The 13,619-nt window shown below is 44.3% G+C and overlaps 1 protein-coding gene across 3 annotated transcripts in view; it reads left to right on the top strand.

The window, feature by feature from the left end:
* Positions 1-13,619, top strand: part of SYCP2 (synaptonemal complex protein 2) — a 398,741-nt gene that overhangs the window by 266,327 nt on the left and 118,795 nt on the right. For all 3 annotated transcript variants that reach the window (XM_075347762.1, XM_075347763.1, XM_075347760.1), the window contains 2 exons: positions 9,561-9,609; positions 12,661-12,832. In XM_075347762.1, coding sequence (XP_075203877.1) covers positions 9,561-9,609; positions 12,661-12,832 — 221 coding nt within the window. The remainder of the gene's footprint in view (positions 1-9,560; positions 9,610-12,660; positions 12,833-13,619) is intronic.

Raw genomic sequence — 13,619 nt, 5'->3', positions numbered from 1 at the left:
CCCCAGACATCCCGATCTGCCCCCAGACATCCCGATCTGCCCCCAGACATCCCCGGTCTGCCCCCCGACATCCCAGTCTGCCCCCCGACATCCCAATCTGCCGGCCTCCCCCGTGATCTCTATTCTGCAGCTCCTCCGGTATCTCCCTCCTCTGCTCTCCCCCTCTGCTCTCCCCTTCCCCCTCTGCTGTCCCCCTCTGCTGTCCCCGTCCCCCTCTGCTGTCCCCGTCCCCCTCTGCTGTCCCCCCGACGTCCTCTTACCTGTCTTCACCGGCCGATCACATCTGCCTCCATCGCTGGGTCCTTCTTCCTGGGTCTTCTGCTGAGCTGTCGATCTTCCTGCCTGCTGGCTGCTGCTGTAAAGCTGTTCCTTGCCTTCTGTTCCTCCTGCTAATCCTCTGGGTACTGTGAGTATAACTTTTTTTTTTTCTTTTTTTTCCTCTATCCCCTTTCTATTTTTACACCTCATGCGTCCGTGCGTCCCGCCGAGCGCTGATCAGGGATGCAGATAACGTATCTGCATCCGTGGTCAGTTTTCGGCGGGACTTTTTTTCCCGTATTCTCGACGCTTTTTGTATCGCATCTGTTCGTGCGTCCCGCCGAGCGCTGATCAGGGATGCACATAACGGATCGGCATCCCTGCTCAATTTTTGGCGTGACAAAAAGCATCGGGGATACGGAAAAAAAAGTCACGCCAAAAATTGAGCAGGGATGCCGATCCGTTATGTGCATCCCTGATCAGCGCTCGGCGGGATGCACGGACTGATGCAATACAAAAAGCGTCGGGGATACGGAAAAAAAAGTATCGCATCTGTCCGTGCGTCCCGCTGAGCGCGGATCAACATCCCTGCTCAATTTTTGGCGTGACTTTTTTTTTTTTCCGTATCCCCAGCGCTTTTTGTATCTCATCCGACCGTGCCTCCTGCAGCGGCTGATCAGTGCACCGCGTCTGTGCGTTTGAAAAGTCAAATGGCGTTCCTTGTCTTCTGAGCCCCGCCATGCGCCCAAACAATTGATTTCCACCACATGTGAGGTATCTGCGTACTCGGGAAAAATTGCACAATCCGTTTTATGGTGCATTTTTTCCTGATACCGTTGTAAAAAGAAAAAAAAAAGCTACCTTGTTGCTGCAAAAATTTAAAAAAATTTTTTAAAAAAAATAAATAATTTTCACGGTTCAAAGTTATCAACTTTCAGTGGAGCCCCTGGGGGTACAAGGGGCTCACTAAACATCTAGATAAATTCCTTGAGGGGTCTAGTTCCAAAATGGGGTAATTTGTGGGGGAGCTCCACTGTTTAGGCACCATGGGGGGGGGTCTAAAAACGTGACATGGCGTCCGCTAATGAATCCAATCAATTTTGCTGTCAAATGGTGCCCTTCTCTTCTGAGCCCCGCCATGCGCCCAACAATTACTTTCCACCACATGGGAGGTATCTGCGTACTCAGGAGAAAATGGACAATACGTTTTATGGTGCATTTTTTCCTGATACCCTTGTGATAAAAAAAGCTACCTAGTTGAAGCAACAGTTTTGTGGTAAAACATTTTTTTTTCTTTTCACGGCTCAACGTTATAAACTTCTGTGAAGCCCCCAGGTGTTCAAAGTGCTCACCAAACATCTAGAAAAATTATTTGAGGGCTCTAGTTTCCAAAATGGGGTCACTTGTGGGGGAGTTCCATTATTTAGGCACCTCAAGGGGTCTTCAAACCTGACATGGCGTCCGCTAATGAGCGCAGCTAATTTTGCATTCAAATCGCGCTCCTTGCCTTCCGAGCACTGCCGTGTGTCCAAACATTTGATTTCCACCACATATGAGGTATCTGCGTACTCAGGAGAAAATGGACAATACATTTTATGTTGCATTTTTTCCCGATACCCTTGTGAAAAAAAAGCTACCTAGTTGAAGCAACAGTTTTGTGGTAAAAAAAAAATTTTTTTCTTTTCATGGCTCAACGTTATAAACGTCTGTGAAGCCCCCAGGTGTTCAAAGTGCTCATCAAACATCTAGAAAAAATATTTGAGGGCTCTAGTTTCCAAAATGGGGTCACTTGTGGGGGAGCTCCATTGTTTAGGCACCTCAGGGGGTCTTCAAACCCGACATGGCGTCCGCTAATGAGTGCAGCTAATTTTGTGTTCAAAAATTCAAATGGCGCTCCTTGCCTTTCGACCTCTGCCGTGCCGTGTATCAGCGTACTCAGGAGAAAATGCACAATAAATTGTAGGGTTCACTTTCTCTTTTCTCCCTTGTAAAAATGAAAATTTTATGGCTAAAGTAACATTTTTGTGTTAAAAAGTAAAATTTTCATTTTTTCCTTCCACATTGCTTTGGTTCCTGTGACGCACCTAAAGGGTTAATAAACTTCTTGGATGTGGTTTTGAGCAGTGTGAGGGGTGCAGTTTTTAGAATGGGGTCACTTTTGGGTATTTTCTGTCACCTCGGCCTCTCAAAGTCACCTCAAATGTGATGTGGTCCCTAAAAAAAATATTTTGTAAATTTTGTTGGAAAAATTAGAAATTGCTGATGAACTTTGACCCCTTCTAACTTCCTAACGAAAAAAAAATTTCTTTCGAAAATTGCGCTGATGTAAAGTTGACAAGTGGGAAATGTTATTTAGTAACTATTTTGTGTGACATATCTCTCAGATTTATGGGCATAAATTTTCAAAGTTTGAAAATTGTGACATTTTCCAAATTTTCGCACAATTTCCTAAATTTTCACAAATAAACGCAAAAAGTATCGACATAAATTTACCACTGACATGAAGTACAATATGTCACGAAAAAACAATGTCAGAATCGCCAGGATCCGTTGAAGCGTTCCAGAGTTATAACCTGTCAAAGTGACACTGGTCAGAATTGCAAAAAATGGCCCGGTCATTAGGGTGTTTTAGTGGCCTGGGGTGAAGGGGTTAATGTAGTAGAGTTGTGTGTTTTTTAATGCAGCAGAATAGAGGCATCATGGTGTGTGTGTGGGACCATGTGTGGGAACAATAATGGGCCTCACTAGGAGCAATATTTCATAGTTACATAGTTACTTAGGTTGAAAAAAGACCTAGGTCCATCTAGTTCAACTTTCCTCCACCAATTCTACATTTGGTCACTAAAGGCCCTGTCACACAAAGAGATAAATCTGCGGCAGATCTGTGGTTGCAGTGAAATTGTGGACAATCAGTGCCAGGTTTGTGGCTGTGTACAAATGGAACAATATGTCCATGATTTCACTGCAACCACAGATCTGCCAAAGATTTATCTCTGTGTGTGACGGGGCCTTTAGTCATTTATAACCAACAATGTTGTGTGTACTGAGGAAATCATCCAGCCCTTTTTTAAAAGCTGTTATAGTATCTGCCATTATTACCTCTTGTGGTAGGGCATTCCATAGTCTGACTGCTCTAACTGTAAAGAACCCTTTCCTATTTAGCTGCCGGAATCGCTTGTCTTCAACTCGCAGTGTATACCCCATGGTCCTTAGTATTGTCTTTGGAAGAAATAAGTCATGTGCCAGTCCTTTATATTGACCACACATGTATTTATACAAATACATGAGATATCCTCTGAGACGTCTTTTTTCTAAGCTAAACATATCTAACTTTTTCAACCTGTCATCATATGGGAGGCCTTCCATGCCTTGTAGTAGTATAGTTGCCCACCTTTGAACTGACTCTAACTTCTGAATGTCCTTTTTAAAATGTGGAGCCCAAAACTGGATCCCATATTCCAGATGTGGCCTTACAAGTGATTTATAGAGGGGTAACAAAACGTTGGGATCACGGGATCTAATCTCTTTTTTTATACACCCTAAAATCTTGTTTGCTTTAGCAGCTGCTGCTTGACTTTGAGTACTGTTGCTTAGTTTATTTGTAATAAGAATACCCAAGTCCTTCTCCTGTTCTGTAGTCCCGAGTTTACTTCCATTTAATGTATACGCAGTTAGAGCATTACTCCGTCCTAGGTGCATTACTTTACATTAATCAACATTAAATCTCATTTGCCAAGTATCTGTCCATTCTGACATCACAGCTATCCAGATCTTTTTGTAATATTGTACTACCAAGGTCAGTTTTTAATATCCTACATAGTTTGGTGTAATCAGCAAAGACTGACACTATACTATCAATCCCATTCACAAGGTCATTAATAAAGAGATTAAAAAGAATTAGTCCTAGCACAGATCCCTGCGGCACCCACTGCTGACTATAGCCCATTTAGAGAATGTACCATTTATGACTACTCTTTGTTTCCTATCTTTTAGCCAATTCCTTACCCAGTTGCATATAGTTTCCCCTAGTCCTTGCTTCTGGAGCTTTAGTATAAGGCTCCTTTCACATTGCATTTTTCTCTACGTCCACAGGTCCCGTCGGGGCATCCGTCCGAACCGCCCCTCCCCCACTCTGCAAAGCGTGCTCCGGACGCATGCGCCCGACAGGGCCATTCATTGCTATGGAGCGCACTGCGTTAGCGTGTGCTCTGTTTTGTGCCATTTTGTGCATATATACGTTTCTGCAGACGGACACCCGAACGTAGGTGGTCTACGTTCGGGTGTCCGTCTGCAGAAACATATATGTGCACAAAATGGCACAAAACAGAGCACACGCTAATGCAGTGCGCTCCATAGCAGTGAATGGTCCTGTGGGCGCATGCGTCCGGAGCACGCTTTGCAGAGTGGGGGAAGGGCGGTCCTGACGGATACCCCGACGAGACCTGTGGACGTGGAGAAAAACGCAATGTGAAAGGGGCCTTCGGCTATTGTGTGGTACAGTATCAAATGCCTTTGCAAAGTCCAAATAAATCACATCAGCTGCATTACCAATATCCAGGTTTGCACTTACCCTCTCATAGAACCCCAACAGGTTGGTTAGACACAACCTATCTTTCATGAATCCATGCTGTTTGTTAGGTATTATTTTATTTTCTGCAATCTATTTTTGCTTGTCATCTCTTCAAATGCCCTCAAAAACTTTGCATACTACTGATGTCAGGCTTACTGGACGGTAGTTGCCTGGATCTACCCTCTTACCTTTCTTAAATATCGGTACCACATCAGCAATCCTCCAATCCTGAGACACCAACCCTGTTATAAGCGAGCCTAAAAAGATGAGATAAAGCGGTCTGTTGATTACGGAGCTCAAGTCCCTCAATATTCGTGGATGAATGCCATCTGGCCCTGGGGATTTCTCAATGTTTAATTTACTCAGACGTAGGTGTACTTCTTCTTGTGTTACATTAATTATATCGGGTGGTGAACTTTGATTTTTTTACTTGTTGAATGATCCTTGGTACAGTCAAATCCTTGGTGAACACAGATGAGAAGTGCCTGTTTAATATCTCAGTCTTTTGTTTGTCTTCTATAACTAACTTATTATATTTTAAGGGGCCAATACTATCCTTTGTTTTCCTTTTGGCATTAATGTATTTATAAAAGATTTTGGGATTTTTTTTAATGTCCTTGGCAATTTTTGTTTCAGTAGCTAGTTTTGCTTGCTTCATTTCTTTTTTATATTTCCTATTGATATCTTTATACTTCTGAAATGCTATTTCTGTATTTTCAGCCTTTAAGATTTTAAACGCCCTTTGTTTTTGTTTTATTATACTTTGTACAGTCTTATTTATCCATAGTGGTTTCTTTTTATTCCTGGACATTTTATTACCAGAGGGTATAAGTTATTTTACAGGAGTCTAGTAGTATAACCTTAAACTTACCACATTTATGTTCAGTATCCCCAGTTACCATGACTTTGTCCCAATCTACACATTTAAGCTCTTCCCTTAGTTTGTTGAAATCATCTTTCCTAAAATTCCAGGTTTTAGCATTTCCCCTTTGAAATGTTCTATTAAATATTACTTTGAAGCTTACCATATTATGATCGCTGGAGCCCAAGTGCTCCCGGACCTGTAGATCTAAAATTGTGTCCGGTCTATTTGACAGGACCAGATCTAGCAAATTATCTCCCCTGGTCGGTTCATCTACCATCTGATAGAGGAAATTGTCTTGAATAGTAGATAAGAACTTACAGCTTTTAGCACAACCAGAAGATTCTATGTCCCACTGTATGTCTGGATAGTTGAAATCCCCATAATAAGAACCTGATTATTATTATTAGCTGCCTTTTCAATTTGTTCCAGAATTTCACCCTCTTTGTTCAGGCATGTTAGGAGGCTTATAGCAAACTCCAATTAGCATTTTTCCATCATTCCCCTCCCCATGTACATTTACCCATACTGACTCTACATTGTTGCAGTTCCCCCCAATGTCATCATTCAACACAGGTTTTAGGTTAGATTTGATAAATATACACACCCCACCACCTTTTTTGTCTTTCCTGTCCTTCTTAAATGTAGTATAACCCTGTATGTTTGTCACCCAGTCATGGCTTTCATCCAGCCAGGTTTCCATAATGCCCACCACATCATAATCCATGGTTGACATAAGAATCTCCAATTCATTCATTTTGTTTGTAAGACTTCTTGCATTTGCCAGTAGACATTTAATACTATTAACACATTTATTACTCCTAGCCTCCCTACGTTCCTTGCATGTCCTATCCCCCCCTAATCCTTCATTGACCCCTACCATCTCACTGTCTCTATCTGCCCTATCTATCCCCTTATTTGCTCCACTACCCTCCCTTCCCCCAGATTCTAGTTTAAAAGCTCCTCCATCCGTCTGACCATTTTCTCCCCAAGCACAGCTGCACCCTCCCCATTTCGATGTGGGCAGATATAAAAGAATGGACGATGTTAGGGTACTGTGTAGTATGAAATAAAAATGTGTGAGATGCGCTAAGTGGTTCACAGTGTGTCTCCATCGTTATTATTCAAAGTTGGGAGGTACGACAATATAGGATCACCCACTCTCCTCACAGTAGGTATGCTTGGTAAAGCGAAAGCTATGTCAATGTAATGCATCAACCATGTCAGTGATTTTACTCAACAAAAAATGGTCTAATTTTTATCAGTATTTCGTCAGTGTTTTCCGTCAGTGCTTTATCAGTGATATTCTCATAATAAAAAATTATAAGTTACAAAGCAATTGCATTGCTACGTTGAAAACACACAGCACACGTATTGCACGCAGATATCAATGTTCGCTGTCAATGATTTTACAGTGATCCATAGACCTATATGGTTAATTGTAATCTGTGACTTTGGCCAAAAATAGAAATGGCTCCATGATTTTTTTTTGCTGGCTCCTTATCTATAAAAAAAACAAAAACACAACAATGTGAATAGCCCCATAGATTCTTACGGGTGCATGCTATATCCATCAAAAATTAGATGCATATTGCAGAGATTTGGTGCAATTAAGGGGAGCGAGGACTAAGGGGTACTTTACACGCTACGACATCGCTAGCATTTGCTGGCGATGTCGAGCGCGATTGCACCCGCCCCCATCGTATGGCCAATATGTGGTGATCACTGCCGTAGCGAACAGTATAGCTACGGCAGCGTCACACACACATACCTGCAAATATTTAAACATGATGGATCTCTTACCAGCGCTATGGAGGCCCTTGATGTTCAAGGATCTGAGCTGAAACTTCTTCTGCACCTGTTGCGCCATGTCAGGACGGGAGGAAAGGCCCAGTACTCACCACCCCACCTAGAGGGAGAAAAAGAGGGATAAAAAAAAATGCTCATGGTTCTAGCTGTTCTTCTGGTAGTGTATCATCATAAGGCAATGAGCAGTCTCTATCCGGGTTACGGCAGGATGGAGCCAGCCTAATATCTTTCTTGTTTTTTTGCGGGAGTCGGAAGAGGCCCTCAACTGCGAGCCAGTCCGGTACCTGAAACGACTGAATGCCCAGAAATGCGAAAAGAGTCTCCAGATCCCGCCGGGACTTGAGGAAGAATGCCTGGCCATTCCTGCGGACCACGAGGTGGAAAGGGTGGCACCATCGGTAGGAGGCCCTAGCCTCTTTTGATTTTGAGTAGTAGGGGATGTAGCTGTCTCCTCATATATAGCGTACGGCTTGATACGTCGGAGAACAGTCTTATCTCAGCCCCTTCAATAGACACTACTCCGTGCGATCAAACTTGACGTAAATGTCCTCTTATCCATAAAATAATGCAGCCTGCATAAGACATCACGTGCTGTTGCAGTATCTGAAATCCATTTGTGCCATTCTATGGACTCTATCTACAATGTAGGTGAAGTCTGGGGGGTTCTGCATGATGGTATTGAAAATGAACCTCACAAATTGCAGTACACTTCAGCATGGATCTGCTCTGGGATGCCTTTAAGGCGAATATTGTTCCGTCTCCCCTATTCTCCTGATTATCCACTAGGAGTGCTAGGACCTGTGTATGAGACTGTGCAGTGGATAATCTAGTGTCCAGTGCAGCCACCCTGTCTGTAATGGCAGACAGAGCCTCTTCATGAGCTGAGGCCCTCTCAGCCAGAGAGTCCAAGTCCCCTTTAATAATTTCCAGGGCCCTTTCCTGAGAGGCTTCAAATCTTTGGGCCAGTCTATCCAGGTCGTTTTTCGATGACAGGGCCTGAATCATTGCCTTGATGCTCTGTAGTTCTGACAGAGACTCCGGCAGCTGAAGGGTTAAGGAAGACTGACAGGCCTGGCCAGTCCTCATGTAATGTATCAATATGAGGCTCAGAGCTGTGCAGGCAGGGATCTGCTGGTGCATTAGATAATGGAGAACGTTTTGCTGGCCCTAGAAACAATTCCCCTGCACCTGTAGAGCCAACAGCGGCAGTCAGCCCTTTCGGCATCCTCTGTCTCTTAAGCGCCATTACTGAGTCACCACATGAGGCCTCCATTGATGAAGTGGGTCTTGCCTTGTTTCCAGACCCCACCTGTGTAGCTACAACCGGGTGAGTGTCATTATCTGACGTCGCTGCAGTCAGGGACGGCTAAAAGTGGGAATAATTGCCTGGGTCCTGGGAGCTCTGGAAGCCTGCTTCGTCACACAGCCATTGCAAAGCCACACCCCTTGAGTCTGTTTCTGATGTGTGTGTTTAATTTTTTTTAAAAGGTATCTCCACTACTTGTATATTGGTGACTTATCCCTAGGTTATCAATATCAAACCAGCTGGGGTCTGACACCCAGCACCACCACCTATTAATAGTTATCAAACTCCCGAGTCAGTTTACAGCGTATGGAGTAGGATACCACCACCCCAGTCACAATTAGCCAGGTTGATCAATGATGATAAAGGACTACCAATCGGCCATATTCCGACTGATTAGCAGCTGTGTATGGATCAGCTTGTATAGGGACAGAATTGTAATACGATTCGACTGCCTCCACACAGCATCATGTTATCAGCAGCACATCACCTGTTTACCCAGATGGAGTGCTGCCAATAATGATGAATTTTATGCATGCATGAAAGTCACTTTACCAATTATGGGATGGCCAGAATAGACCAAAAGTAATGGAAAACCTCTTTCACTATATTTTTACTAAGTAAGATGATCTCGTTTTAGACTTGTCCTGCATATATTTTTCTTTTCAGAGTTTTTGCGTAGGAACTTTCTTAATGTGGATTGTCAAAAATAAACTGTTTAAAAAAATCACCAAATCATATCTGTTTACTTTTTTTAGAGCATCATCTATGAAAATCAGCAAAAGTTTAAAGGAGAGTGAACAGAAGGTAACTTCCTCCTCTCTGAGCCTCCCTGGCTTCTGTCCTCTTTCTAAGGACTTAGGCTACATTCACACGGCCGTCCCGTTTTTGCGGTCCTCAAAAAACTGTACTGTTTTTTCACAAATGCATCGTCACATCCGTTCCATTCCGTATACAGGCCGTGTGTCATCCGTGTGCCTTCCGTGTTTTTGTGGACCGCAAAAAAAAACGGAAGCAGCTAGATAGATATATAGATGGATAGATATAGATAGAGGGATAGATAGATAGAGAGACAGAGGAATGAATGAATGGAGGGATAGCTAGAGGGATTGATAGATAATAGATGAGAAAGACATATATAATGTCCCACTCTCCAGCATTTTGTAATCTTGCATCTTTTAGTGCCTTTCATGTAGCACTAAAGGGTACTTAGCCTTGTATTTAGCCAAAAAATAAATAAATAAAAATAACCGACGTGGGGTTCCCCCCTATCTTTTGTAGCCAGCTTGGCTAAAGCAGATGTCTGCAGACCACAGCTGGCAGCTTCACCTTGGCTGGTAATCCAAAACAGATCTCACCCCACGCTGTTATTTTAAATTAAATAACTAATTTAAAACAAAAAACGTGGAGTCCCCCCCCCCCCCCCTAAATTAAATTACCAGCCAAGGTAAAGCAGGCAGCTGTGGTCTGGTATTCTCAGACTAGGGAGGTCTGCTGTTCTTGGACCCTCCCCAGCCTAAAAATAGCAGGCCGCAGCCTCTCCAGAAGTGGCACATCCATTAGATGCGCCAATCTTGGTGCTTTGTCCCAGCTCATCCTGATGCCTTGGTGCGGTGGCAAATTGGGTAATATATGGGGTTGATACCAGCTGTGTAATGTCACCTGGCTTCAATCCCTGGGGTTAGTAATGTCACGGCATCTATCAGATGCCCGAAATCACTAACCCAGTCAGTAATAAAAAAAAATGACGACAAACAAATTTATATTTGAAAAAACACTCCCCAACACATTCCCTTTTTCACCAATTTATGGGAACGAAAAATCAAATCCGGATCCGGCATAATCCAATAAGGGGGTCCCACGATGATCCATACCATACTCACTGTCCCAGTCAATGAAGAACAGAATGTTCCCCATTGGCTGGGAGAGCAGTGCAGTGACCTGAGCTAACATCATGCGGTCAGCCCAGGTCACTGCAGGGCATGACCAGCGCTGACTTCAGGAGGGTAGCTAGTTACATTACCTGTGGTGATGGAAGTCGCTGCACTCCTGAAGTCAGCGCTGGTGACTGAGTTCAATGCTGCTACGTTCACAAGCGAAGTGTCGCGCGTCACGTCACTGCTAGTCACAGTCTCGAGCCGCCCGTGAGAAGTGATCTGAGAACGCGGTGGGCATAGAAGTCAGTGACGAGCGCTGACGTCAGGAGTGCAGGACTTCATCACCACAGGTAATGAACTTTTCTAACCTCCTGACGGCAACGCTCATCATCCCCGTGGATGCTCACACTGCAGAGCGGGCAAATGCTGACACTGCTGTGCAGGCAGATTGTGACACTGCAGTGCGGGCAGATGCTGACACACTGCAGTGCGAGCAGCCGTGGGGTTGGTGCGGGAGCGGGACACAGACTGCAGGGGCACCCGACGGAAGTCACACGAAAGTGCGTGCTTCCGGGTATTTTGCGGAGCCATTGACTTATGTTAAGTCACGGTCCATTATTACGGAACAGAATAGGACATGTTCCATAATAGCGAAATGGACATAACGGTATCCGATGTGGTTTTTTGGAGGATCGGATGCATACGGAAGTTCTTCCGTGTGCCATCCGATCCTACACAAAAGACATTGAAAAGATGATTCTGTCAGTAGGTCCGGAAAAAAACAGGAACTGACCAGGACAAATCGAATGGTCATCTGAATGAGCCCTTACTCACACAAGCTTATAAATCGGACGTGTGCAATCCAATTAAAACAAAGGATTGCACTCTGACCAATGTTATTCAATAAGGCCGTTCAGATATGTGTTTTTTTTTCTCAGCTGTATTCGGCATGCTGAATTTGATTTGGTACAGTGCGAGAAAAAAAATTGATGCCATACGAACCATTAGTTTGTTTTCCGATTTTTAAGGATACATTACTATTCTGTATAGTAGGAAACAGTAAATGGTCCTGTAAATGAGTAAAGGGTGCTTTACACGCTGCAACATCGCTAGCGATAGCTAGCGTTGTCGTGCGCGATAGCACCCGCCCCCGTCATTCGTGCGACATTTGGTGATCGCTGCCATAGCGAACATTATCTCTATGGCAGCGCCACACGCACATACCTTGTCAGCGACATCGCTGTGACCGCCGAACAATACCTCCTTCAAGGGAGAGTTGCGTTCAGCGTCATAGCGACGTCACTGCGGCGTCACTAAGTGGCCGCCCAATAAAAGAGGAGGGTCGGAGATGAGAGGCCGGAATATCCCGCCCACCTCCTTCCTTCCTCCTTTCCGGTGGACGCAGGTACGGAGATGTTCGTCGTTCCTGCGGTGTCAGACATAGCGATGTGTGATGCCGCAGGAACGACGAACAACATCGTACCTGCAGCAGCAACGATATTATGAAAAGGAGCGATGTGTCAACGATCAACGATTTTTGACGCTTTTGCGATCGTTGATCGTTGCTCCTTGGTGTCACACGCTGCAATGTCGCTAACGGCGCCGGATATGCGTCACTAAAGACGTGACCCCCACGATATATCGTTAGTGATGTTGCAGCGTGTAAAGCACCCTTAATAGTTGCTGAATAAAAAACCAGACTGTATACGGACAACACACAGATGACAAGTGAGAAAAACTCATCCCACTGTTCAAAATGAGAATTTTTTTTCATACGCTTGTGTGACTCCAGCCTATTTGGATAATACTACCCTGAAGTTACAGTGTTACAGTATATCAGTATAGTCCTGATATACACCTCCATTTGAAGCTTTCTTTATTTCACTTTATAAATGCCCGTAACATCAAATTATTCATTATATAACTGCAGATAACTATGATGTAGCATTTCTTATATTAAACTTGTTTTCTAATTGCGCAGGCTAAAAACCCCCGCAAGCATCTGTTTAGTGACACTGATACTGACAGAGGAGGTGATGACAGCAAAACAGATATTAGCTGGTTACGAGATCCTAGAAGCAAAAAGAAACCAAAGATTGTTGGCTACAGCAGACAAAAGCAAGGCAATCTGCCAAAAGAGAAGACTGTATTAGGTAAATGCATTTGCCATCTGATAACTATGTAGAGTGTAGCTTATCACACACTTTGGTGTCACACACATAAAAACTACATATTGACTGTCATGCCCTTGCATTTTACAGTTATCACATGACCAGGTTTAATTCAGAGTAGGAAGGATTGTAGATTTAAAGGTGGCTTTACACGCTAGGATATTCCTAGCAATTGCTAGCGATATCGAGCGTGTAAGTACTCGCCCCCGTCGTGCAAGCGAAATCGTGTGATCACTGCCGCAGCGAACATTATCGCTACGGCAGCGTCACACGCACTTACCTGGTCGGCGGCGGCGCTGTGATTGCCGAACAATCCCTCCTTCAAGGGGGAGGGACGTTCGGCATCACAGCGACGTCACCGCGACGTCACTAAGCGGCCGGCCAATCAAAGCGGAGGGGCGGAGCTGAGCGTGATGTAAACATCCCACCCACCTCTTCCTTACGCATTGTGGCCGGCGGCAGGTAAGGAGACGTTCTTCGCTCCTGCGGTGTCACACACAGCGATGTGTGCTGCCGCATGAGCGACGAATCACAACGAAAAACAACCCTTACCGATTTTTGGTTTTGGGACGACCTCTCCATGGTGAACGATTTTCACCATTTTTGAGGTCGCTTAAGGTTGCTGGTAAGTGTCACACGCTGCGATATCGTTAATGATGCCGGATGTGCGCCGGATGTGCGTCATTTTCTGATGCATTCTTTTTAAGTAGTTAGCAAAGAGCAAGGACTTGGTAGGTACGTTTTTACATAGAAATGTTTAGATTACTTG

The sequence above is a fragment of the Anomaloglossus baeobatrachus genome, chromosome 5 (genome assembly GCF_048569485.1).
Source record: "Anomaloglossus baeobatrachus isolate aAnoBae1 chromosome 5, aAnoBae1.hap1, whole genome shotgun sequence".
Classification (NCBI taxonomy): Eukaryota; Metazoa; Chordata; class Amphibia; order Anura; family Aromobatidae; genus Anomaloglossus; species Anomaloglossus baeobatrachus.
The sequence above is the reverse complement of the archived record's forward strand: the minus strand, read 5'-3'. Positions and strand labels throughout refer to the sequence as shown.